The sequence below is a fragment of the Ornithorhynchus anatinus genome, chromosome 17 (genome assembly GCF_004115215.2).
Source record: "Ornithorhynchus anatinus isolate Pmale09 chromosome 17, mOrnAna1.pri.v4, whole genome shotgun sequence".
In the NCBI taxonomy this organism is placed as follows: Eukaryota; Metazoa; Chordata; class Mammalia; order Monotremata; family Ornithorhynchidae; genus Ornithorhynchus; species Ornithorhynchus anatinus.
The window spans coordinates 22,447,144-22,471,278 of record NC_041744.1 but is presented as its reverse complement, the minus strand read 5'-3'; the positions used below and the strand labels follow the sequence as shown (position 1 = coordinate 22,471,278).

Genomic DNA, 24,135 nt, shown 5'->3' with positions numbered 1-24,135 from the left:
TGGTGGCCCTAAAATCTTCCAGCCTGAGGCTTCATGGGCAGATGGTACAAATAGTGACGCAACGCCACGATGTGTTTTTGCTGCACCAAACTTCCCAGAAAAATATGCCAGCATTCAGTGTGACACTTTGGATGTAATTCAGCTTCCTAAAGCAAGAAAAAAAAAGGGGGTGGGGAGGCAGGGGGGGAATAGTCAGGTAGAAATCTAGAACCAGAAGGGCAAGAACAATAGTAGAAAAGTGGCCAGGAGTCAATGAGGGGCCCATGAACTCACACTCAAGGTTTAATCAAAGAGGACTGCCGAGAGTCTATGAGAAACAGATCCAAAGACAGTCAACAAAAAAACCCCTAGGATCAAAGCTTTTTTGAAGGCATTTTCTTTCAAAGGGATTTCTCCAAATTTCCACGATGAAATGTGAGTGTAATGATGGTCGTGCTATTTATTCATTTTTATTTGCAATATTATTAAACCTCCAAGGGGAAAAAACAATACTTTGTGCCTGACAAGGTTTCTAAAAGAGAGGAAACAGTCTCATAAAACACAAGTGGGAAAAGGGGCAGCAAAATGCATAACCACCCCATCCCTCCCAAATGAAAAGTTTTTAGTTCAATTTTGGCCTAGAAGTGGTGGATCCCCCAAAAGCCTCTTGCAGAGAATATTCCTAGCAGAGGGCTGATGCCTACAGAAAGATGGGTCATACAGCCAAATCGCCAGTTCGGTAGTTTCCTTGAGACATCTAACATAAAGCAAAAAGTAGCTATGGGTAATTTAAACAACATCACCAGAAACCCATTAATTTTCCAAAGAAAACAGTGTCAGTTAGACCATGCTTTTCTCAAATCATGCTCTTATTTATACAGGATTCACGTTCGTCCCGATTAGTTTTACGAACGCCACGTGGTGAGAATATTTTACTCTGCTTCTTTCTTTATCGTCAGCACCTTCTCTAGTAGTCCGTATATCTCTCCATTCGTGTTGTGGGGACGGGGGGCTTTGCTGCCCAGGGGGCTACCATAAGGGCCCCTCAAGTTCAGGAAAGGGGCTTTCGTTTCCGCTCCAGGGAGAAACTCCTCTTTGATCGCCATCTGGGCGGGGCTCTCTGCAAACGGGGACTCGTTCCACATGTCCTTGTCGGGCACTTCCTGGCTGCAGGTGGAATTCCCTCCTTTCTGGAGCATGTAATAGAGGATCGGGTTGGTTTTGGTCAGTCTTGGGGAGTCTTTCTCATAATCGCTCTTGTCCACTCCTGTAATAACCCACCGGATGGGACCCTTGTCGCCAGGGACGGGGCACACGCTGAGCTGTCCGGACTCTTGCCTAGGGGCCGAACAGCCCAAGTGTTCATGGAAGGGCAAGCTGGTGGGACTCTGGACGGCCACAGGGTATTGAAATGTTCGGTTCTCTACACAGCTGTTGGCCTGAGGGGGGGCGCCCATTAGCCCATTTAAAGGTGCCATGCTGAACTCGGGTTTGCCGTTGGGGCCGCCACTCCTGGCTCCTTTCCTTTTACCCTCGGGTACTGCGCCACCCCGCGGCTGCGACAGATCCCGCACGCAGTTTTCTGAAAGGAGCAGCTGTTTCAACACATTGAAGCCTTTGCTGTCTCTTGGCCAGCTCCGGTTATCGCTTTCGGTACTCGAGCCAGGCGCAGCCAAATATTTCGGCTCGAGTTCGCTTCTGCTCAATTTCACCTCATCCTGGTGGGATGTGGGCCCGTAATGGGGGGGCTCTGTGGAAGGGCGGGGATGGTTTGTCACATCGGAAGTGGGGCCTTTCGTCTTTCTGAGGGGGCTTTCTCCAGGCTCGGGTTGCAGCTTCCTCTTCTTCGGAACGGTGCACAGGCTCCTCGGCTCTAAAAGCGTCAGTTCGCCGGGACGGTGACTTCGGTCCAGGTCGTCCGAGGCGTAGCTGTCCTGATTCTGCCTCAGCAGACGACTTAACAAACCATTCTTGGAGAAGGAGAAATCCTGAGGTGACAAGGGCTCCAACTTAAAGTCCTCCGACGCTGGGGAGGCCGCCGCACTTCTCTGCACTGCCGGAGCCATTCCTAGGAAGGTGTTGGTGGGGCCATCTCGGACGGGGTGTGCGGGTGCGGGATGAATGACGTGTAGGTCTTCGCCCGGTTCTGTTTTTATTTTCACCGTCAATATCTGCTCGCTCAAAGGCCTGTCTGTCGGTTCAGGGGGGCTCTCGGCTCTCGAGGAGATTATTCTCTCCTTCTTCTCATTCTTCCCTTTGTTGGAGTTCCCGAGGAGCAGCTGAAGGACGGTGCGCCTTTCGAGCAGGTTTTCTATTTCAGAACCTGAAAGTCCTGGTTCGGAAGAGGCAAGCTGACTGTTGAACACTTTGCCGGCTTCCTCCAGGGATTTGTTCGGGAGGAGTGGACTGTTCAACCTATCGATCAAACCTACGGGCTTATCCGCATTCACATTTAGCAGCTGTTTACTGGTTCTCTGCTCTTCCCCGGACATGGAAGACTGCATCCCGCACTGAGCTAAATTCTGTAACAGCTTGCTGGCACTGAAAGTCGCCGGGTTTGGGGAGCTCTCATTCCGGATGGGTTTGGTTCCTTGCAGCTCCTTGCTTTTTGTCAGGTCTACCAAGTGTTTAGATGCCGGAGTCATCAGCCTCTCGGGTTGTATGTGGCAAGTATAGGGGGGAGAGTTCCGCTTGGTGACAAAAGAATGTTGGGAGAGGTTTATGGGAGAACCTGGGCTCGGGGACGTGAGTAAGGGCGGAGTGTTCAGTGGAGTAGCTCGATGGACACTGGGGCTTTCTGTAACAGGAGTCCTCTTGGTCGGGACGCTGAATTTTGGCAGGTCGGCAGTCCCGGGGGATCCCTGAGGGTCGGCCTTCCTCTCTGGGCTTTCTTCGGTCTTGTGACCGAGTAACAGTTGAAGAAGCGTGACTTTCTGGTGTGGATTCAGTTTCGCGTTCTTGGCAGGGTCTCGGTCTTCTTTGATCTCCAATCCTGGAACCTTGGGGTCCCAGGTGTTGAGTAAGGATTGAGTCAAGTTCTCCAGAGAGGTGGCCTGAGCGGAGTCGGGTTTTTCAACCCGGTGCTTGAAGGACAGGTCTATGGGGACGCAGTTGGAGTGAGAGCTCTCGTCCCCGCTGCTGTCATCTTCAGTGAAACTCGGGTTGTGGTCCGAGCACTCGTCGAGGGTGGTGGGCGTGCTGCCATCCTCAAACATGCTGCTCCTCTCCGCCTGGTCGTGGCCGTTAGTTGGTTTGGCTACACTCTGGCTCTTGAGGAGATGCAGAAGCAAGCTGTTGTTGGCTGGTTGCTTGAGGTGGTTTCTCTCCAAAGGGCTCTTGTAGCCCCCGCTCTTAGGGGGGGAATGAAGGACGCCCACTGGATTCGGAAACGGGGCCGCGCTAATTTTGCCTGGGACGGCCTTGGAGGGGGGAGTCCGAGGGTGACCGTTGAGGTGGCCTGGCATCCCTTTGGCTATCGGAAAGGGGCTCTGCTCCTTCTGGCCACTTTCTTGTAACCGGGCCATGGCCGCTAGCCTTTCACTGGCCACCTGGTTGGCATTCTGGGCTTTCAGAGCATGCTCCCGAGAGTATTGCTGCAGGTGAGCTTCGCTGGAAAGGAGCAGAGCCAACTGGCTGCAGGCCACACTGGGCTTGGGGGATGGTGTGGGGCTGGCCCGTTTCTCAACCATGCTTGCCACTGCTTGCAGCCTGGCAGCGCAGGACAGGGGCTCGTTCATGACCTTGGCACCATTTTGCCCGGGGTGGGGAGCCTCTATAAAGCGGTCTTTCACCAGGGTCTTGGTGATATCAGAGAGTTGGGCTTCAGGCTTCTGATCTTTCGCTTTGCTTTTTTTCAGCAGGGTCTTTAAGTGGCTGGAGGCCACCCCGTAGCACCTCAAATCCTTCTCCACTTTTAAAGGATCGTGGCTGAGGGAATACCCTTGCTCCCTGAGGCTCTGTCTAATCTGTTGAGACAGAGCAACACTCTGCAGCCTGGAGCTGAATGACTGAAGCAAAGAGGCAAGTAATGTGCTATCCTGTTTGCCTTTAGGCACATTTTCAACCATGCCAGCCAGCAAGGCTTCCTTTTTGACGTTCAGGTCCACGATAGAATCAGACAGGCGCCTCCTCTTTGCTGCATTCCAGTCCTCAGAAGACTGCAGCAGTCTTGCTTTTTTGAGATGCAGCATGCCCGATCCCTGATAAGAACTGGTGGGGTTGGGAGACGGACCATTACTCTGACAGGTGGGAAACAGATTTCCAGAAATCTTAAAGTTTTGATCGTCTCCACTGGGCCCTGTAGACGTGTGGTCAACTGCAGGACTGGATCCTCCCGTGGCCTGATGCATTAGTAATCCCTCTAGGTAAGTTAAAACGATAGAATCCTGGTGCATATCAGAGCCAAGCTCTTCTCCATGAGTCATGTTCAACAAAAGTATTCACAAAGGCTGGGTTTCTAGTTAGTCACTTGAAGACTGGATTTTGCTCAGCAAATGAGATGGAGCTTTAAGCAACGAGGGCTGGGTTCTCGCTGTCCACACAGGTCAGGTGGAGAGCAGTGGGAACATTCCGGCCTGGGGATTTTCTGGCCACAGATAGGTTAACAGCAATTTAGCAACCGGGCTCCCAAGCTGATCAGTAGTGGCAACTGTCACCTTCATCCAGGGAAGGGGAACCTGTCCTTCATCTTCTTTTCCACTTCACTCCCGTCAGATTCCTAAACAGAAACATAGAAAATTAGTCAGGCGGGTAAGAAAGGAAGAAAAAATTGAGATTCAGGTAATGCCAATCAACCAACCAATCGCTGGTATTTATTGAAGGCTTACTGTGTGCAGAACACTGTACTAACAAACAAGACCCCCAATCCAATCCTAACCCCCTGCATTTTCAACCAGCTCACCTCACTCCGTAATGCGTTCATTCATTTAATTTACTGACTTAATTCAGGCCCACTGCTGTTTAATTTATGCACCTCTGCTGCTAGACAACTTAATCATTTCCCCCGTTTGTCCAAATTAGCAGATAGGTAAATAGAATATATTGACCTATAATCTGCGTCTCACCTAAGCCTAAAATGTGTAATTGCTTTAAGCATCTTTTTTGAGAAATGATACAACTCAAAGTTGGGCCTAGCAATTTCAGTAGAGAAAAAGTAAAAAAAAAAAAATCACTGTTGGGGTTTTTTCTTTTTGTTGAGTTTTTTTTTCATGGAAGCCTCAAACATCCCACAAACTTAACCTTACTGGATCATGGGCTATAATCACACCATTAATCTGAACTGCATATACTGAGGGTTGGGAAGGAGTGAGATTAGGAATGGAAATAAAGGAGCAAAAACCTATTCCTTTACATATAGATATTTCACTTTCTACTCTACTCTGGCAAATATGTAAGAAGAGATCAGTTTCACTGAAATAAAAGTCGATAAAAGAAAACGATAGCCAGAATACACAAGACTATTCCACTCCTAGTATATTCATTATTGGGAGGTGGGCGGGATGGAGTAAGCTAGTTTTCCAATTCAAGTTGTAAAGGGACAATGGTATTGTTGAGGCCATGGGAGACCGGAAGTCATGCTGCCAACATCAATACTATTTGCTGAACACCTACTTATATGTGCAGAACATCTCCTCCAAGAAGCCTTCCCTGACTAAGCTCTCCTCTCTTCTCCCACTCCCTTCTATGCCTCTCTTACTTGCTCCTTCTTTCATTCTCCCTCCCATCCCCACAACACACACATATGTGTGTGTGTGTGTGTGTATATTATTAACGTCTGTCTCCCCCTTTAGATTATGAGTTGGTTGTCAGCAGGAATGTGTCTATCTGTTGTTGCATTGTACTCTCCCAAGCACTTAGTACAGTGCTTTGCACACCATAAGTGTTCAATCCATACAGTTGACTGAATGAATAAATCATGTTTGGGAACATGTAACCAGAGTTAAAAACCCAGACTCTTCCCGCAAGGAACTCACATTCTAATAAAAGACAAAAGATCATAAATTGTCCATTAGCCAATAAGAAGAGGAGCAAGAGAAGAGTTAAAAGAAAAACATTTAAGCAATTAAATGGAAAAGAAACTAATGTATGTTTCAGTGCTAAAAATGCATTCCATTTTATGTTCATCCAATAACATTTCTTGAGCTCCTGCTGTGTACAGACCACTCTCCTGAGACTGTAATCAAGGTGAAAGACAAAATCATTGCCCTTGGGGAATTTACAATCTGGTGGGGTGACATGACCAGAAAGGTGGGAGATTAGTCAGGGAGGGCCTCTTGGAGGAATTGGTCTTTTAGCAGGAGCGCTGAAAGATTGGAGATTCATAGTTTGGCAGAGCTGAGGTGGGAGGGAGCTTATCTCAGTGCTCTGCACACAGGAAGCACTCAATAAATATCACTGATTGACTGATTCCATAGTCTGGTCCATTTCTGTACCACAAAATACCACTTCAATGGCTCGTTATTAGATATCACTGCCCTGGGGTAAGAGGAGGTGTGGCAGATAATTTCACACATCCATTCCTGGTGTCATATCACAGCAGGAGTGGTACCATTGAGTGACCACCTGATTTAATGCACCAAGCATTAGGGCAAGTCTAACAGAATCGCCAGATGTTTTCCCTGCCCATGATGAGCCTACAATCTAATGGGGAAGACAGATCGCAAAATACTTACAAAATGAGTAACCAGCAAAAATGGCCCAATTAATCTGGGCAAGAAAGAAGTTAATGATGGGCAATAACAATGATGATATACTGGCAGCACAGAAGCAGACCTGGGAATCAGAGGACCTGGGTTCTAATCTCGGTTCCGCCACTTGTCTGCTGTGTGATCTTAGGCAAGTTATTTCACTTCTCTGGGCCTGTTACCTCCTCTGAAAAATGGGGATTAAGACTGAGACCCCCATGTGGACAGGGACTATGTCCACCCTGATTATCTTTTATCTACCCCAGTGCTTAATACAGTGCCTGGCATACAGTAAGCACTTAATTAAAAAAAATAAAATAAAGAAAATAAGGGCCCTGACTGTCTGAGGAACCAGAGGAACCAGAAATATATACTTGCACTTTCTGTGCCAAGAATGGGGGATGAGAGACCTAGGGTGTGGGGATGAAATGAAATATTTATTCATTCATTCAATTGTATTTACTGAGTGCTTACTGTGTGCAGAGCACTGTACTAAGTGCTTGGGAGAGTACAATATAACAATAAACTGACACATTCCCTGTCCACAACGAGAACTTTGGGGACATCCTGAAAACTTCACCCGCCTCTGGAAAGTTGTTCTTTAGATGCACATTTCAAGGTAACATTACTGCTCAGAGGCGAGGTTCACAGAGTCTCATTTTACAAAAACCAGCAGGCCAATCCCAAGCTCAATAGGAGTAAGAAAGTGGTGAAGATAAATCTTAGCTCCTGCCAGAAGAGGCAAAGGGTTCTCCTGCTCGGGGCGCATTCTGCCAGAGGGACAGAATGGGGGTCCGGATGGAAACCCACTGCACCACTTCAGGAATAAGTGGCGACGGCAAGAGCCGCTGGTTTTTAAAAGCTTGGGGCAAAACTTTCAGAGTCCTCTTGGTGGACCAGCAATAATAGTAACACTGCTATGATTTTATGACAATGAGGAAATATAAAATTGGAATAGCTTTGAGGAGGCCCTTTATTACACTTTATAGCACTCTGGCAATAATCTCCACACCGTTTTGCCTCCAATAAAATTTAAAAAAAAAAGTAACTAAGGTGATGCCAATAATAATGCTTTCAATAAGATCTTCGGTGGCCTGTTAAATCCTGTGAACACCTAAGATGATCCAAATGAATAGATTTTAATAAAAATGTTTTTAAGGATGAGATGGCACAAATTAAAAAAAAAAACACCTTTTCTCTCGTTTGGTCTGGCAAGACCTGGCAGCTGTGCCACACACAGCCAGTTGCCACGCCCAGCTACACAGCACTTTTGTAAATATACTTATACTCTATTTCCTCCACCTGTAATTTAGTTTACTGTCCATCTCGCCCTATAGATTGTAAGCTCCTTGTGTAAAGGGATGGTGCCTACCAATTCGGCTATATGGTACTTTCCCAAGTCCTTAGTTCAGTGCTCTGTGCACAGTAAGCGCTCAATAAATTCCATGGATTGATGGATAATTCTGAGATTAATTATCCTGTTCAAGAGACACAAAGCGTTACCTTGGATGTCTCAAAGAAAATAGTGAAAGAAAAAAATGTGCATTCGGGGTTAAGGAAAAAGTCTGAATAATACTACCCCATGAAAATATTTTAAATTAGAATAGACTATATATAGCACAAACATAAAGAAGTTGAAATTGAAACTGTGGGTTTGACGCTTCCTTAATTTATGAAAAGCTTCAAACATACATATTACTGAAACACCAAGTGATGCATTAGCATTTTCCACACTCACTGATCCATCAACACCATACATCAACGCCTCACACCGTACAAAAAGCACTGTCAGTGCTTTACTGATTGTGTGTGTATGTGTGCGCGCGTGTGTTTATAAGAATTTAAACCCAAACCTGAGAAGAGTGAAGGAAAATACACAGTAACATAAATGGTAGGTCTAAAATCAATTTCATATTTAAATATTTTATTCCAGTCAAACTTAACTCAAAATAGCAAATAAAATGACCCTCTCTTACAATGTGAAGTGTAAAGAGGCACTTGTAAGGCAAAACTGATCTCAGTAATCCATTAATAATACTGGAGCTGGGCTATGTTTCAACCTGGACAGCTCAATGACAGGACGATCAAATATTCTGAACAGATACGGATATTAATCAGAACTCCTTCGAGTTATTCAAAAACAATGCATTCACAGGTCGTGCTGCTTCTCAAAGAGCAGAAACATTCTATCCTGCACTAACATTTTAGCATTTGTCTGGCCAAACTGCCTTAGTTCTGGATCTAACGGATGCTCCCTGTAAAGTATTAACTTTGCCTATCTTCTGAAAAGTACAGACAACAGTTCTGAAATAATTCAAGGAGTCATTATGCAAACATGTCGGCAAAACTAGGGAACAAGTTTCTGGATCCAGCACGGTGGACTACTGCGTTGGGGGGAGGGGCGCGTTGCACACGGCAGGCACAGGGAGAGTAATGCAACACAGGTTTTCCTTATTGCATGGTTCTTCAAGAATGCAAACCCCGCTTTGTAGGAAAACTGACTGAACTGATAAAGAAATTCTAAATTTCAAAATCAGGGCCCCACGTGTAAAAAGAAAACCCATTATGTTGCCAATAAGTAGACTTTTTACTGAGTCTTTGCTTTAGTGTTTTTTCCAACTCAAGTGAGAGAAGGTGAAGAATTAGACAAAAGAATAAACTTATTTTCTAAAGTATATTTCTTCCTTCTGAGGATACTAAATATCCCAACCTCAGTGAAGTCACCGACTCAGAGCAAAGAGCAGGATTGCCTGGATAAAAGAAGTAAAATGCACCAAGGACAGAAATCTGTGGAAACTGAACTGGAGGTGGAGTTGCCCAAGAGAAAGCTAAGAAATATGTATCTTGTTTCTCCACATTTTTTAAAGACTGGAGTCCTTCACCCTAGAGTGCCCTAATGAGATCAACTGGCCTTTTGGGAAACTGATCCTCCTCAGGAAACAACAGATGTAGCACTCGCCAGATGGCCCACGAACAACAGCAGGAAGTTCTTAGTGGGTGAGTGCGTGTGCACAATAGTGGCCCTTCTCCATTGGAGAGGGACACCTGGACATCTGGCAGTAGGATGGCTTCCCGCCAGAGTCTGCAACCAACCCTGCTGGGGTGGAGAGAGATGCCATCTTTTTCCACCCCCATCCCCTGGACCAGCAGTGATAAGTCTCCCTCCAGCCCACCTGCGCTATGCCTTGTGGGGGTGGGATCTCCCCCTGATGCTTGCTCCTGAGGAGTTTGCTTTTCCACCAACCCCAGGACAGATGGCCATTGATGTCATGCAGGTCCTTCTATCTGTAAATAACACTTCACTTAATTATTCAAGGACTGATGCTCTTGACTGTGGGTTAGCTAGACTTCTCCATTCTTTTACTGCCCATCTTTTGGACAGTTTACCACAATGAAGATTGCGTAATTCATGAGAAAACTGGCATCAAATTCATTAGCCAATTAGCAAGTGTAAACGAGTGGGAATAGCAGGACAGCTTCTTTTTACCATATATTCCACGGAGGATCTTACTGAAACACCAAATATTGAAACACCAAATATTTTGCGGGTTACCCTCAATTGCTTAATAAAGTCCAAGTGGTTCTCCTTATCCCAATGTAGCATGGGTACTGGGTACACATCAGGAGATGGCGAATTTCCTTCTCATCAGCTCTAACGTGACTCTGGGAAATCAGACTGGAAATTCCCTGGGCAGATGTCTCACTGGAAGCCCAACTCCTTTGGATGAGTGCACAGAGTAGCACTAACACTCTGTTTTTCCTTCCCCGCAAAAGCCATCTGGGAGCTAGGAATGACTAGCCAAACAGATTCTTGTTCCCCTTCTCTTTCATTCAACATATTATCCTCAATCTAGGCTTCCTCGTTTTGGGGCGATGAATTTCAGGTTTCCAGAAGCACAGAAAAATAGGACCTCTTGGATTTTCTGACACTAAAAAGTGATACTACCTGTTCAGAAGATGCTACCAACCATTTCTATATTTCAAAAGGGGAAAGTGCACAGACCTGGGACACGGACGAGGAGACCTGGGTCTAATCCCAGCCCCGCCCTTGCTGGTTGTGTAACCTTAGGTGAGTCACTGTGTCTAAGCCTCACTTTCCTCATGTGTAAAATGGGACTTCAATTCCCATAGCTCTCCCTCCTACTTCATGCATTCATTCATTCAATTGTATTTATTGAGCGCTTACTGTGTGCAGAGCACTGTACTAAGTGCTTGGAATGTACAATTCGGCAACAGATAGAGACAATCCCTGCCCAACAATGGGCTCACAGTCTAAAAGGGGGAGACAGCAAAACAAAACAGGTAGACAGATATCAATGCCATCAAAATGGATCAATAGAATCATAGATATATACACATCATTGATACAATAGAGTAATAAATAATACATACAAATATACACAAGTGCTGTGGGAAGGGGAAAGGGGTACAGCGGGAGGAGGGAGCAGGGAATATGAACCATCCTATACTGGTTCAGGCCAGTGGTCCTACCATCCCAGTTCAGCTCAGTGTTCAAATTCTGAATGGGGGCAACAAAGCATGAAAGTAAGCAACTCATTCTCAGAACATCTCCTATAGATATAAAGTTCCCAGTACTCTCGTCTCATTTCATACATTTCCTGTTGCCAGAAACCTTAACATCCTTTGCAGACACTCTTAATTAAAATGTTTCAACCACAATGTCTAAGTACTAGATACTCCTGTTACTCAAGGCGAGCCTTACCAGTTAAACACACGGAACAAAAGCAAAAAATGAAAAATGACATCTTGGGAAAAAGCTGAGGCTACTAACCTGTAATTTCCTAACCCAGACATTGATTTTTGCGTGAACTCTTTTGTATTCCCTTCTGACCCACAAGGGGAAGTAGATCCAACTGATAACTGTCAATCAGACCATAGATCTCGAATCTGCCATCTCGAATGTTTCCTGTAACAGGCTCCAAAGTTAACTAGATGAGGGGAAATATTCCAGGGAGATGGATAAAGAAAGCAGAAACAGGAGTAAAAGCACATCATTATCAGTCTCTATTCTGATCCTGAAGCGACCCAAGCTGAGGGATGTGCTGGAAGGAAAACCGAGGGCCTTTAGTAGTGGTGTCAGATCAACGCACTGCTGAACAAGCAAAGGGCCAGAAGAGATATTCAACTGTATTCCGGTGGGCAAGAGAGCCTCTCCCATCTATCTCTCTCACATCCATGATGCAGTCTCATGATAGACAGCATCATCCTCAAACGAAAGGGTAATGGAACTGAAGTAATGAATAAACATGTTATTAATCTACCACTACTGTCACCACAACATCCACGTCTGGGAGGTCTTTGCCTGGAACTCCATGTGGGTGGAGGTGAGCAGGAAAAAGAGGGAGACCTGTTCTGATCACCCACTCGTTTGTTTCCCAAACCAATACAAATGGACAAGAGAAAACTGCCAAATCACCCACTGTAAAAGCTGATTAGGATGCAGTGAGGTAATTGATGGAAAACAGACATGGCACTAAGTCAATACAAACAATGATGAGTTCCTCATAAACCTAAATCATACATATTACAGGCAGAGTTTAAATCAGTTAGAGGGACAGCTCTCCTAGGACAACAGAGATTACTATAGTCGGTGGGGATAGAAAGACAGAGACAAGAAACATGTTCTGGGAAGTTCACTGCCATGAAATATCTCCTCAGAAGCATTTTACAGCAACAGCCAGTTTTACTATTAGATTACAATGACTTGTTAAATTTTCAACTGAACCCTTATACTGTACACTTTAGTATTAGATTACAAAACACTTTCTTTAGGGAAGAGCTATTTGTGTTTATCACTGCCCTCATTATATTTTTTAATCAATAAATCAATGGCATTTATTGAATGCTTACTGTGTGCAGAACACTGTACTACGAACTTGGGAGAGTACAATACAAGAGTTGGAAGACACATTCCCTGTGAAGTTTCCCCATTTTTTCCCCATTACCAAATTCCTTGAATATTGGAGGCACAATCTATAATTAAAAGTGTGCTTGGCTCTTCTCTATTTTGCAGGGCACATACATTGGCATAAATGAGCTCCCTACTAGTGGTAATAGTATTTATCATATGCTTAATAGATGCAAAGCAATGTGCCATGCTCTCTGTGGCAAAGGAATCCTAGAGGGCAGGGAATCAATCTATGCCATTTTTTGAGCGTTTACTGTGGTAGAGCACTGTACTAATGGATCTCTGTTGTACTCCTTTAAGTGCTTAATGCAGGGCTAACCACTCAGTAGCTGCTCAATAGATATCATTTGGTGTTAATGATGATTTATCTATCTGTTTAATTATATTAATGTCCATCTCCCCCTCTAGACTGTGAGTTCACTGTGGGCAGGGAGTGTGTCTGATGTCATATTGTACTCTCCCAAGCACTTAGTACAGTGCTCAATAAATAAGATTAATATAACGATAATGAAAAACTAAAAGAAACTCTTATTATCCCAACGCATCCTTCAAAATGGATGAGAATCAGGTACTCATTTGCCTGGGGTGCTTCTTGCCACAAGGCCTAAGGAACAGTTTTTGATTCCCTTACAAGATTGACAGTGAGCTCCCCTTCCAATTTGTGGGATTGGATCCAGGAGGTCTTTACTGATGTGCGGCCATTCATATTAAACCACATTAAGTTTTACCTCTAACACTGCAGTGGCATTTTGAGGATGCTTTCTTGTTTAAAAAAACATACAAGAAGTCTATAATGGACAATCCTTGCAAAGATTAAACATACGATACTTCATCGGAAGCCAACGGTTCTCAGGGATGTATGGTTTACAGGGCTAAAACTGAAAGCACTCAGTTCTCCTAAAACATGAGCATTGGGTTCTTGCAAACCCCAAGTTACAGAAAACTCATGCTAGAGCTCTCTGAAGTTCTCTCAAGCATGAGCAACTTCTTTCAGTATCATAGTACGCTGGGGCCAAGCAGGCTCACGTTCTTATTAGAGCATGCCCTTATTTCCTAAAGGCATTCTAACCAAAGCGTGCAGTTAAAACACACATTAGAGTAGAACCGAGTACAGATAAACAACTTGTGAATGCCACTGAGCTAGCAAGTTCGCCTCACTTTGAACTCTTCAGCTCCAGTATGTCATCAACCAGTTTCATGTGAATAAATTATGCATTCCACATCTACTATGAAAAGACCATCACTAGAGGATGCTTCTGGCAAGCTACCCAAAACGTTCAATCCCGAGGACACGTATTTCTGAGCAATTTCTCAAATTTTAGTTGATAAAACGACAAGCACTTTAAGCAGAAAGATGATACGCTGTCACAAAGTTGTGGAACGAACTCTGTCCGTTGTGTTTTATAGCTGTCTTTTCTGAATTTTGCAGTAGGGAAACAATGATGAAATAACAAAGCACAATAAAAGCTGTTTATCTTCCCTGCTTCTTTCATAGAGGTCACAGTCATCCAAAGGGACATTAATTTTAAAATTGGATAGCCTCAAATCGAAACAAACTTGCTTTTCTTAGGCAAAACATGTTGGCCATAACCCATTTTTAAAAAATAAGCACGGTTTTAAAGCTAGCTAACCAAACAGTTTGATGCCAAGCCCCTAAAGCCCTAATATGGAGGAAATAAGATGAGGTTCTGTTTTAGTCCAATCAAATTCATCAAGTCCACCAAATAACTGCTTAGCTTTCCATTTCTCCTTGTTTGCATCTAGGCACACTAACCCTAGCGGGAATACTCAACTTAATGGGACATCTACATTAATTTGATGAGAGGAGTTAAAAGAGGACTCAATTTGGTGTTAGCCAAAGAGCTTCTTCTCTTGAAAAGGCTTCATTATATTGTCAGAAAAAAAGAAAATCAGTACATACATTGCCTAAATGCAGACATAATTGATCCAAACTACAGTAAAATCTATTTAGAGACTCATTTAATAATAGTTAAGCACAACATTAATTACCTGCTACAGCACCACACCTCTCTGCTTCTCTCAACAAAACATTACTTCCTCTAAATATACACTGCCCCAGCACACAAAAAGATACTCATTTTTCAAATGAGAAAACTCTGAAAAACCTGGACAGAAACAATCCAGAAATTTCTTGATGTGGAACTCAAACCGACTGTGGCCATTTCTATCAGTTTTCAAAAGCGTGATACTTTCAGACTCTGCCCAATGAAGAGGAAAAAAAAATAAAGGAAGATGGAACCCTCTTTTGGAATTGTTAGAGCCTTTGTATTAGAGAGAGGGACATCCTGTGAGATTGCAGTATAAATCCTATTAAACTCAACTATGGTTTGCCCATCCCTAAAATAGATTTGACATACAGACACAAGTACAAGGTCAAGGTCACAGATCAGCAAGAAAGATTACAAACAGGACTGATGTAACAGCTGGCATTTGATCAAAGCTCCTGGGGTTTTTAGTACACTTACCAGACACCCTCTGCATTTCCTCATACTGTACACTGTGTTTTTAAAAGGTTTCCATTCTTAGAAGGTAGGGGCTTGGCGCAAACAGAGGCATGTCCTGAAGAAATGTTTAATTCCTCAACACGAACTCAAACATACACACACATACACACACACACAACCCGTAAGTCTTTTGCTTCCATCACCATTTTGGGTCCTATGCCAACTATTTGTTAAGTAGTGGGCAACTGATCCTTTGCCAGGATACATACCTAGCTGCAAGAGCTGTTTACCACCATCTGCCCATCTGTGCCTTGCCTTACCCCCTGCATCTCCCAATAGAGGACCCGGATTTACTTTAAAGGGGCTCATTACAGTTCAGCAAGCACTCAATCAAAATTCCAGACTACATCCTTACCCACCTAGGCCATCAGAACAATTTCCACATTATCCACCTGGAATTGCTGCTTATCAACACCCACATCTAAAGTCATTTTAAAACATTCCTATAACTGAACAAAAACAAGTCTGTGGTAAATTATATATAGTCGGATGAAGCAAGGGATTGAATTTTACTCTTAAATTACACTTGTAAAAAAACAGAGTTTTGCTGAGAATGTCCTTAATGGAACTGCATGGCTCATGAAATGATTTTTTTTAAGGATACATAAGCCTGCTTGGGTGATTTTATAATACAAACCACTCATCGTGAAATCAAGCACCACCTGCTGTAGCTTTGTGCAATATGCAAATTAAGTGCACAATATGCAAATTTAGTGAACTATATAGTTTTTCCCTTTGCAAAATGTTTTTGTTGAGTTAAATTGTGGCATGTTTTATACCACTATATTCTATCACATTAAAAACTACCATTGAATATCAGGGAACAAAAATTCTGTTGGATGTGAAGTCAGCAAGTAATCTCCATCAAACCAAGGATTTACTTCACTACATGTACATTAATAGTAGTGAGGAAAAAAGGAAACATATATAATTTAACGAGCAATGGACACTAAATCCTCTTTTGAATAATCACCTAGAACCACCATCGCCAAATGTTCCCATGATAACAACCTTGCCATCACCAAGTATTCCCATGATAATGACCCTATCTTGAAAGCAACATCGAAAAACTAAGAAATATTTGAACCAAGGACTGTCACGTGTTTTAATGGCCTATTCAACTTATTGCTAGAACAAAGCACATTTCATTTAAAGAGGAAACTACATTCTTTTCAAATATATACCTGATTTGCTGGCAAAAATTCCTAATGCGCACGCTAAACTGTTCCTTTAGATGCACTCTGAACTAATTTGCAGGGGAACCACTAACAGAATTGGACATTCTAGCCAAAAGAAAATGGACCATCCATTATTAGTGCAAAACTAGAAGAGCAATACTATAAAATAAGCACCAGATATTGCCTCCACTATCACTTCGTGGTAGTGACCTCACTCAATGCCTTTGACTAGTCCAGGAGAAAAAAAAAAAGAATATTAGAATTAACCTTTTGGACTCTCTCATGAGCCATTAGACCACAGCACACCAGATCAAACAATGCCTCAGTCCTTGGTCTGGTTCACGACCGACCTAAAGGCTGGCTGGAGTCATGACAGGGGGTGCTTCCTGATCAGGTAAGCAGGCCCCTCCCCTCGAACCAGGTCCTATAGGTGACCCCACTTTCAGAGAAACAGATCTCTATTTTACATCCAGCTCAAAAGGACACTTTCCAGAGAGACCAGGATCCTCAAAACTGTCCTACGAAAGCTGAAGCTAAGAACCTGCCACTCCTCGCAGGCCTTTTCCATTTTCACAAGGCTGAACAACCTGGGAGGCATGAACCACCTCTGGATTCTGGGAAATGGACACTTTACCTAAAGATGAAAGGAGTTAACAGATTAATGAGATACATCCATCTTTCAGGCAAAACACTCTCCCCAAGCCCACGAATGGCTACTGCCTTTCAAATAAAAATGCAAAGGTTTGAGACATTTGAAGCAACAGTCTTTTTCTCTCCTAGGTAAATGCTTATTTTACTGCAATCCTACTGCACAGGTCTTTCTATCCCCAACTCTGTAAGCTGTACCTTTGCTCCCTCTTGCCTGCTTGGGATAAAACAACATGCATCCAAGGTAATCAAGACCGTCATCAGAGTTCAGGAGTAAAGAAGAGCCAAACTGTTTTGGCACAAAGTGAAAGATTCCCCTTGGAAATCATCAGAGACAAAGACTCACAAGTCAACAATGCCGCTCAAGCCAGCCATGAAGACCGTTGGAAGTCTCCACCTGTCCCTCCAAAGATCCGTTCTCTGCTCCCTGACTTCCTCTCCTCTCCCCACGGCTCCGCATTCTGAATCCAAGATGAGCCAGCTTGGACAGACCGGTGGGGAACCCAGGGTTTAAAGGCGACTCGGGAGGCTTGCTTTATTTTCAAGTCCGTTCTGATGAAATTGACTGTTTGCTTTCGGTCATTTTCTGTTTCCAAAAGATCTTGGGGAATTTGTAGGGAGGACACATCATTCTTGAAGACTTTCCCTTGATGAAATCCAATTTCCTTATCAACTCAGTGTAGGGAGTAATGCTGATTACACACAGTGGCTGGGCAAACTCGCCTCATCCCTCTGGGTGACAGCGTCCTTTTTACAGCCAAATTGGCAAACTCATGAATCTAATGCCACATGTCTGACCTCCTAGATGATATGAATAATAACACAATCACCTATCATTTGATGGTCTGAAAAATGTTTCATAAACACTATTTTTCACCATACTCCTCCCACAGTTCCCTCTCTCCCTTCCCTGCTGAAGGGCGGTGAGGGGCAGACGCCCCTTGTTTGAAAATGAAGATAGCGAAGCACCCATAGATGGTAGGTAACGTCCAAGGTCAGACTTGGAGATTGTAGCGGCAGAGCTGATGATAACACGGCTCAGAATTCCTGACTCCCGGCCCATTGCTCAAACCAATAAACCAGCTGCCTCCCTTGATGGAGCTAAAGTGAGCCAATTATCCAAACTGTGTAGGAAACATTGACCAAAACAGGGGTTAATTGGACATTGGTTGTTTTAATTCCATAATCAGCTCTTTCCCCGAGTTACCCTGGGAGTGAATAACATATCTTTCACAGGAATGGGAAAGGGGCCAGCACAGGCCATCTGGATGAACACGTCCTTTCATAAAGTTATCCTGCAGCTGTGTGAAACTTGCCACCACGGAGGAACTTTTCTGTGCATCCTATTTAATCATTTCATTCGCTTAAAAATCCGAAATGGGATGAGCCTCCCTTTTCTCCTTCATTTGAGATTACATTTTGCAGAAGAGCCTCTGGGTTTTCCGAATCCATGCGAATCCACAACAGACCCAGTTTACTCATGTTTCTACCTCGGAGGTAGATGACCTGTTGCTATCATTTACCCTTTTTCTGAACTCACTGCCATCTAGGCAAGTCAAAACATTGGATCTCCTACCACAAGTCACTCCCAACACTGCCCAGAGGCAGATTTTGGGGGTAAGCACATTTCTCTTTCCCTGAGGGGTGCAGAGTCATTACTGATCCAGTGATAACCTTCTAGGACCAGAAACTGGATCCATCAAGGCATGAGTTTCTGCACCAATTTAGGCAAGCGAGAGGAGGCAGAAGTCCAGACAGGGTGCTCTCCAGAGACTCTAAGGTGGGGAAAGGAATACACTCCGGCCTGGACGTGCTCTTGCAACAGGTAGAGGTGGTGGCTATGGGGCGGTGGAAGCAGAAGGCTGGGGGAGGTGTAGCCTGGCAGGTTATTGGGTTTTATGGGTGGGATCTACCTACTGCATGAGTCAGCAGGAAGGAAGAAAGGGTAGAGAAGGTAAATAAGCATTCCCCTTCCATCCTCTCCTGCTCCTTCTTCACTTCTTCATTACCCCCCAGCTCCCTGCCTCCAAGGAGGAATCTTGCTCTCCAAAAGTCTATCCCCCACTCCTGCTTTCTCCTGAAACACTCCCCAGTTTGCTCTTTTTCCCCACGAGGGGTCACCTGAACCTCAGTCCCTTCTGTCCTTGTTTGCCGTGTCAGTCTAATGGAAAAAGATCTCCTGCCTCGGTGGTCTGGGAAGAAAGAAGTTGAACAATTTTGCATCAGGGATGCTGCACACTCAATAGGGGCGAAAAGTTAAATCCCTCTGGTTTGGGAGGAAAGAGAGGTTGCCGGGCTGGGGCCACCTCCTCCTGTCACCATATTCCACTTAGATACCAGTGCCGTGATCAAAATCAACTAAGCAAATGAGCAAGACCCAACCTGAGAGGCAGCTTAATGAATTTTCCATCTCAGTCGGAAATTCTGGTGATGGACATTTGACCAAGGCCATTAGAAACCTTTCCCATTTTTCCCATCATGCTCTTCTCCCTCCCTCCAAATCATCTTCCACATGGTAAAGCCTCTGACAGTTGCGGTCTTGGACCATACCATGTCTTAAGAAATTGTGTCCTCTGAAGTGCCGAGTCAATGGGAAATTGGGATTAGCTTCTATTTCCTGTTGGATGACAAGATTTCATAAACCTAATCCTTTATTTCTCATTGCCTTGATGACTCACCTGGCAGAAATGTATTAGGGTGGGGCTGACCTACTCTGACTGTAGCTCGCCTGCCACTTCAATTTAAGACAAAAGACAGGCTACATCCCACTGGACAGCAGAACTCTCAGGGACCTAAATCCAACTTGGACCACATAAACCACTGTGGGTGGAGGTCAAGGCTGGAGGAGGTGACCGGGTCAAAATGGGGATGGCCAACAAACTACCTGATGCTTTGACACTTTCCACCCCTCCTAAGCAGCCACAAAAGAGGGGCTATGGGTTACAACTACGCAGCCTCATGTCCACTGTAGCCGCAGCTGACAATTCTATTTTAGCAACAAGGATGACCTCGTCTCTCAGGATTCAGCTATATTCCCAAGATCCGCATTAAAGCCAATCTGCATCTTTTAAAACCACTAATCAGGGTTCGTCCACACACAATCCAACTCTCTCCCCAACCGCCAGATCTCGGGGCACACCATGAATTGCCCTTAGACATAAATCGGGAAGCAGCGTGGCTCAGTGGAAAAGAGCCTGGGCTTCGGAGTCAGAGGTCATGAGTTCGACTCCCGGCTCTGCCATTTGTCAGCTGTGTGACTGTGGGCAAGTCACTTCACTTCTCTGTGCCTCAGTTACCTCATCTGTAAAATGGGGATTAACTGTGAGCCCCGCGTGGGACAACCTGATTCCCCTATGTCTACCCCAGTGCTCTGCACATAGTAAGTGCTTAACAAATACCAACATTAATAAACCATTTCCTCATGCCATGAGGTCTTAACAAGCCAAGAGAATTCAGCCTCACCCAACTTGTGGCTTCAGGCCAGCATTTTTCTCTCCCCGAAGTGAGAATTTTCTAAACCAGTGAAAGAGATACTATAGAGTTCAAAAACGGTACTGCTTACAAACCATGCTTGACTTCTATGATTTGAGGCTCTTTTGGGGTAACCATAAAGTAGTTATTATTAGAAGAAATGTCTGGCCTGTGCTGAATGAGTCAAAAATTTAACTGTGAAAAAGAGATGCCAGGTAGCTTGGAAGTTGAGAGGACATGAAATGGCAACCAGAAAAGTTTCTTGGGGCCTTTGACTTTCAGGTGTTCTCCAGGAAGCCAGTAAGAAGACCAGTGCCACAGAAAGACAACTCTGCACCAGAAGGGGAGCAATTTATCATATTTATTGAGTGCTTACTGTGTGCAGGGCACTGTACTAAGTGAGAGTGAGTTAGTGCAGGGAAGAATTCCTGCTTTCTTCATGATCAGATCATAGATCAGAAAACGTCTGGTCCTTCCAATCGAGATCAAACTGAAAGAAGAGAAAGTAGGTGCTCACATCTCTCCTACATTTCCTCATCATAACTCCCATTTTCTAATCTCCAGTGACAATTCAGTGACCATCTAAAGCAACGACACAGCTAAGGTGCACCTGCCCACCTTTAGCAAGCACCACATGACGCTTGGCCATCTCCCCATCTGTTTATTGCTAGGCCCACCAACTTTCTTCTGAGCCGCTGGGATGGGAGCCAGGGTCACTCTAGCACAGTTTGGGCCTGACTCCTCTCTACCCTTCACTTTTTCCTCAACTCCCCCCATTTGAAGGAAACCTAAAATCCCCCTTGGGGATGATAATAATAATAATTATGGTATTTGTTAAAAGCTTATTATGTGCCAAGCACTATTCTAAGCACTGGGGGAGATACAGGACAATCAAGTTGTACCACGCAGGGTTCCCCAATTTTAACCCCCATTTTGCAGATGAAGTTAACTGAGGCACAGAAAGGTTAAGTGACTTGCCCAAGGTCACATAGCAGACAAGTGGCGGAGCTGGGATTAGAACCCATGTCCTCTGTCTCCTAAACCCGTGCTCTTTCCACCACTCACTGCAGTGATAGCATTAATTGAGGATCCATTGGGAGCAATACACTATATTAACAGCTGGGGACTACAAACCACTTCCTGAGTGATACATTCCCTGCCCACAAAGGGCTTACACTCCAGCAGGACAAATATACTGACAAATCGAGTAATCCAAATAAATGAATCGATTGGATGGTCAATTGAGTATTTACTCAACAGACATAAGTACTAGGGAAAGGAACTAAGGACCTGAACCTACGCAATAAATTAGGCCCAGGAGGTTTAAAGAGCTTCAATTTCTACTTTCCCCGAAACCAAGAGAAAGCAAGGGTCCCAAGATACTCAGGGCAAAACTGACTGCTATGCATTTTGTTTTGAATCCTAACTTCAATCGTCATACAAAACTGCCAACTCAACACCAACTCATCACAATGGCTCTGGTACTGTTTGTATGATGTGACCCATGAAAAGCAATTTGACACACTTTACAATACAATATCCTGAACTTGTTTCTAAGCGCTGAGTTGTCCTGTTGTTTATTTGTCCCTAATTGGCAGCAATACAAATAAGATCTTGGTTTAGGCAGGATGACTTTTGATGACCGGATGATGGTTGGAAATTCTACACCAGTTAAAATCTCATTCATAAGGGTTGAACTCTTTCTTTATCTTTTGAATTTCAAACGACCTCTACCTTCCACAAAAGGCCAATCCCCAGCTAACCTCAGCCCGGTAATTCCCAGAGCCTAATTTGGGGCTGAAAAAGGAGACTGAGGGCATGCTGGTAGATTGGAAATTGGAGGGGGAGGATCCAGTCCAACTCAAAAGGCCAAGCAAAGTTGGAATCCTGGCCACCCCAAGCCCCAAACAAAGGGCAGGATAGTAACAAAGGGGGCAAGTGTCACAAGGTGCCTGAACCCAGACTAAACCAGACTGGATTAAACTGTGGGTATGTTCAACCTCACTCAGCTCGGCTCAGTCCATGCAAGGATCCGATGTGTAGAATCACAGCTTTGTGAGATCGGTACAGTGCACTGAGTGGGTGTTCAATATACAATACTGCAGCACATGTATCTTTCAGCTTTTTCCCCTTTAAAAAAATCAAGCAAAACAGTATTGCAGTGATGTAACAGCAGTTAAATATAAATGATAGGCTTCAGATATAGTCAATTCTCCTTTTTCATGAGAATGAAAAACTATCCATGAAGAGACAAACGTCTGGACCAACTAAATCATGGCAGTTCTCCCAGCATCCTCTCCAAGCCCACTCCAGGTTCATACAAGTTCTCCCTCTAGACTGTAAGCTCGTTGTAGGCAGGGAAAGTGTCTCCAACTCTATTATATTGAACTCTCCCAAGTGTTTAGTACAGTGCTCTGCCCACAGTAAGTGCTCAGTAAATATGACTGATCAATAAAAGCATTTTGGGGAATTCTAATGAAGGCAGAAACTCATCAGGCTCAATGGCAACAGATGCAAAATTCCTGATCCCATACTTACAATTTGAGAAATGAGGGCAGATAGAGCAGAGAATTCCATTGAGACTAAAAAATGAATGATTTGGACAACTGAATCACACATCAATTGCAACTACTGGTTGGGCTATTTTAGATCTAAAGTTATTCCTACTCCTCACCCCCCGACTACTTGGAAACCTCAAATTCTAATAATTCCAATGGTGGAAAGTGTTCAAAGTAGAGCCAGGAGAAAAACTGAAAAGTAGAAGAGACATGAAGAAGCACAGATAAGAATTCCAGTTGTCAAATGACATGAGGAGATCTACCATGGAATTCCAAGATTCCTTGATTATAGTTCAACCAACATCTCACAGAAAACTTCACCTGTCTCCAAGAATGGAAAATGAGGGAATGTGAATGAGGGGACAAAGGATGTGTACAGCAGATCATGAAGACAGACCTCCTGCACTCCCACCATACAAACCAAACACATTTATAATGATGAACGTGACCCCTGCATTCTAGGAGACTGAGTGTTCTGAATATGCATGCAGAAATATAGTAATACAAAATTGCATGTCAAGTATTCCAACAGATCCCACTTCCTTCTGCTGAGTTGAAATTTGAGAACATTGTGGGGCAGGGAGGAGAGGGCATGAGGGAATGGCAAGGAGGGAGGAAGGGAAGGGCCAGACCAAAGGCACTTGGTTGAAATACCCATATGGGAGAGGAATAAGTAAGGGCTGGAATTCCCTGGTAATGAATCATTTATTGGGGAACCTGCAAATCGAACACGGCCCTTCCTGTGGGGCTCACGTTATAACCCAAGAACCCACTCTGGGGACTACCTCTCACATATCACGTTCATACTTTATCCCACCTCGACTACCAATAACAAGCCTCTCTTTACCAAGCACCAAAATACAACCACACAATCGCTCGCTACATCCACACAACAAGAGTTAACCAGATGAATCGTCAAAGCCTCAACCCCAACCTATGCCTTCATGATTTTTCAGGGACAGGTGGAGTTGAGGATTGAACCTCTTTTGAGATACAATACACAGTCTTGTGGATGCTTGGAACTTAGTTGCTTGAAGTTCAATCACTTATCTAGAAAATTACATCCTTTCTACTCTCACATCTGGGCCAACGTTTGAACACCAGAAGCATGAGGGTGAGAAACAGAAAGACAACTAAGGATATATGTGGAAAAGCCTAAAGTCA

General features: G+C 44.2%; 1 protein-coding gene across 3 annotated transcripts in view; it reads right to left on the bottom strand.

The window, feature by feature from the left end:
- Window positions 1–433: 433 nt before the first annotated feature.
- Window positions 434–24,135, bottom strand: part of NRIP1 (nuclear receptor interacting protein 1) — a 76,169-nt gene continuing 52,467 nt past the window's right edge. For all 3 annotated transcript variants that reach the window (XM_029082243.2, XM_007669508.3, XM_029082244.2), the window contains one exon: window positions 434–4,696. In XM_029082243.2, the coding sequence (XP_028938076.1) occupies window positions 912–4,403 (3,492 nt within the window). In that variant the 5' untranslated portion in view covers window positions 4,404–4,696 and the 3' untranslated portion in view covers window positions 434–911. The remainder of the gene's footprint in view (window positions 4,697–24,135) is intronic.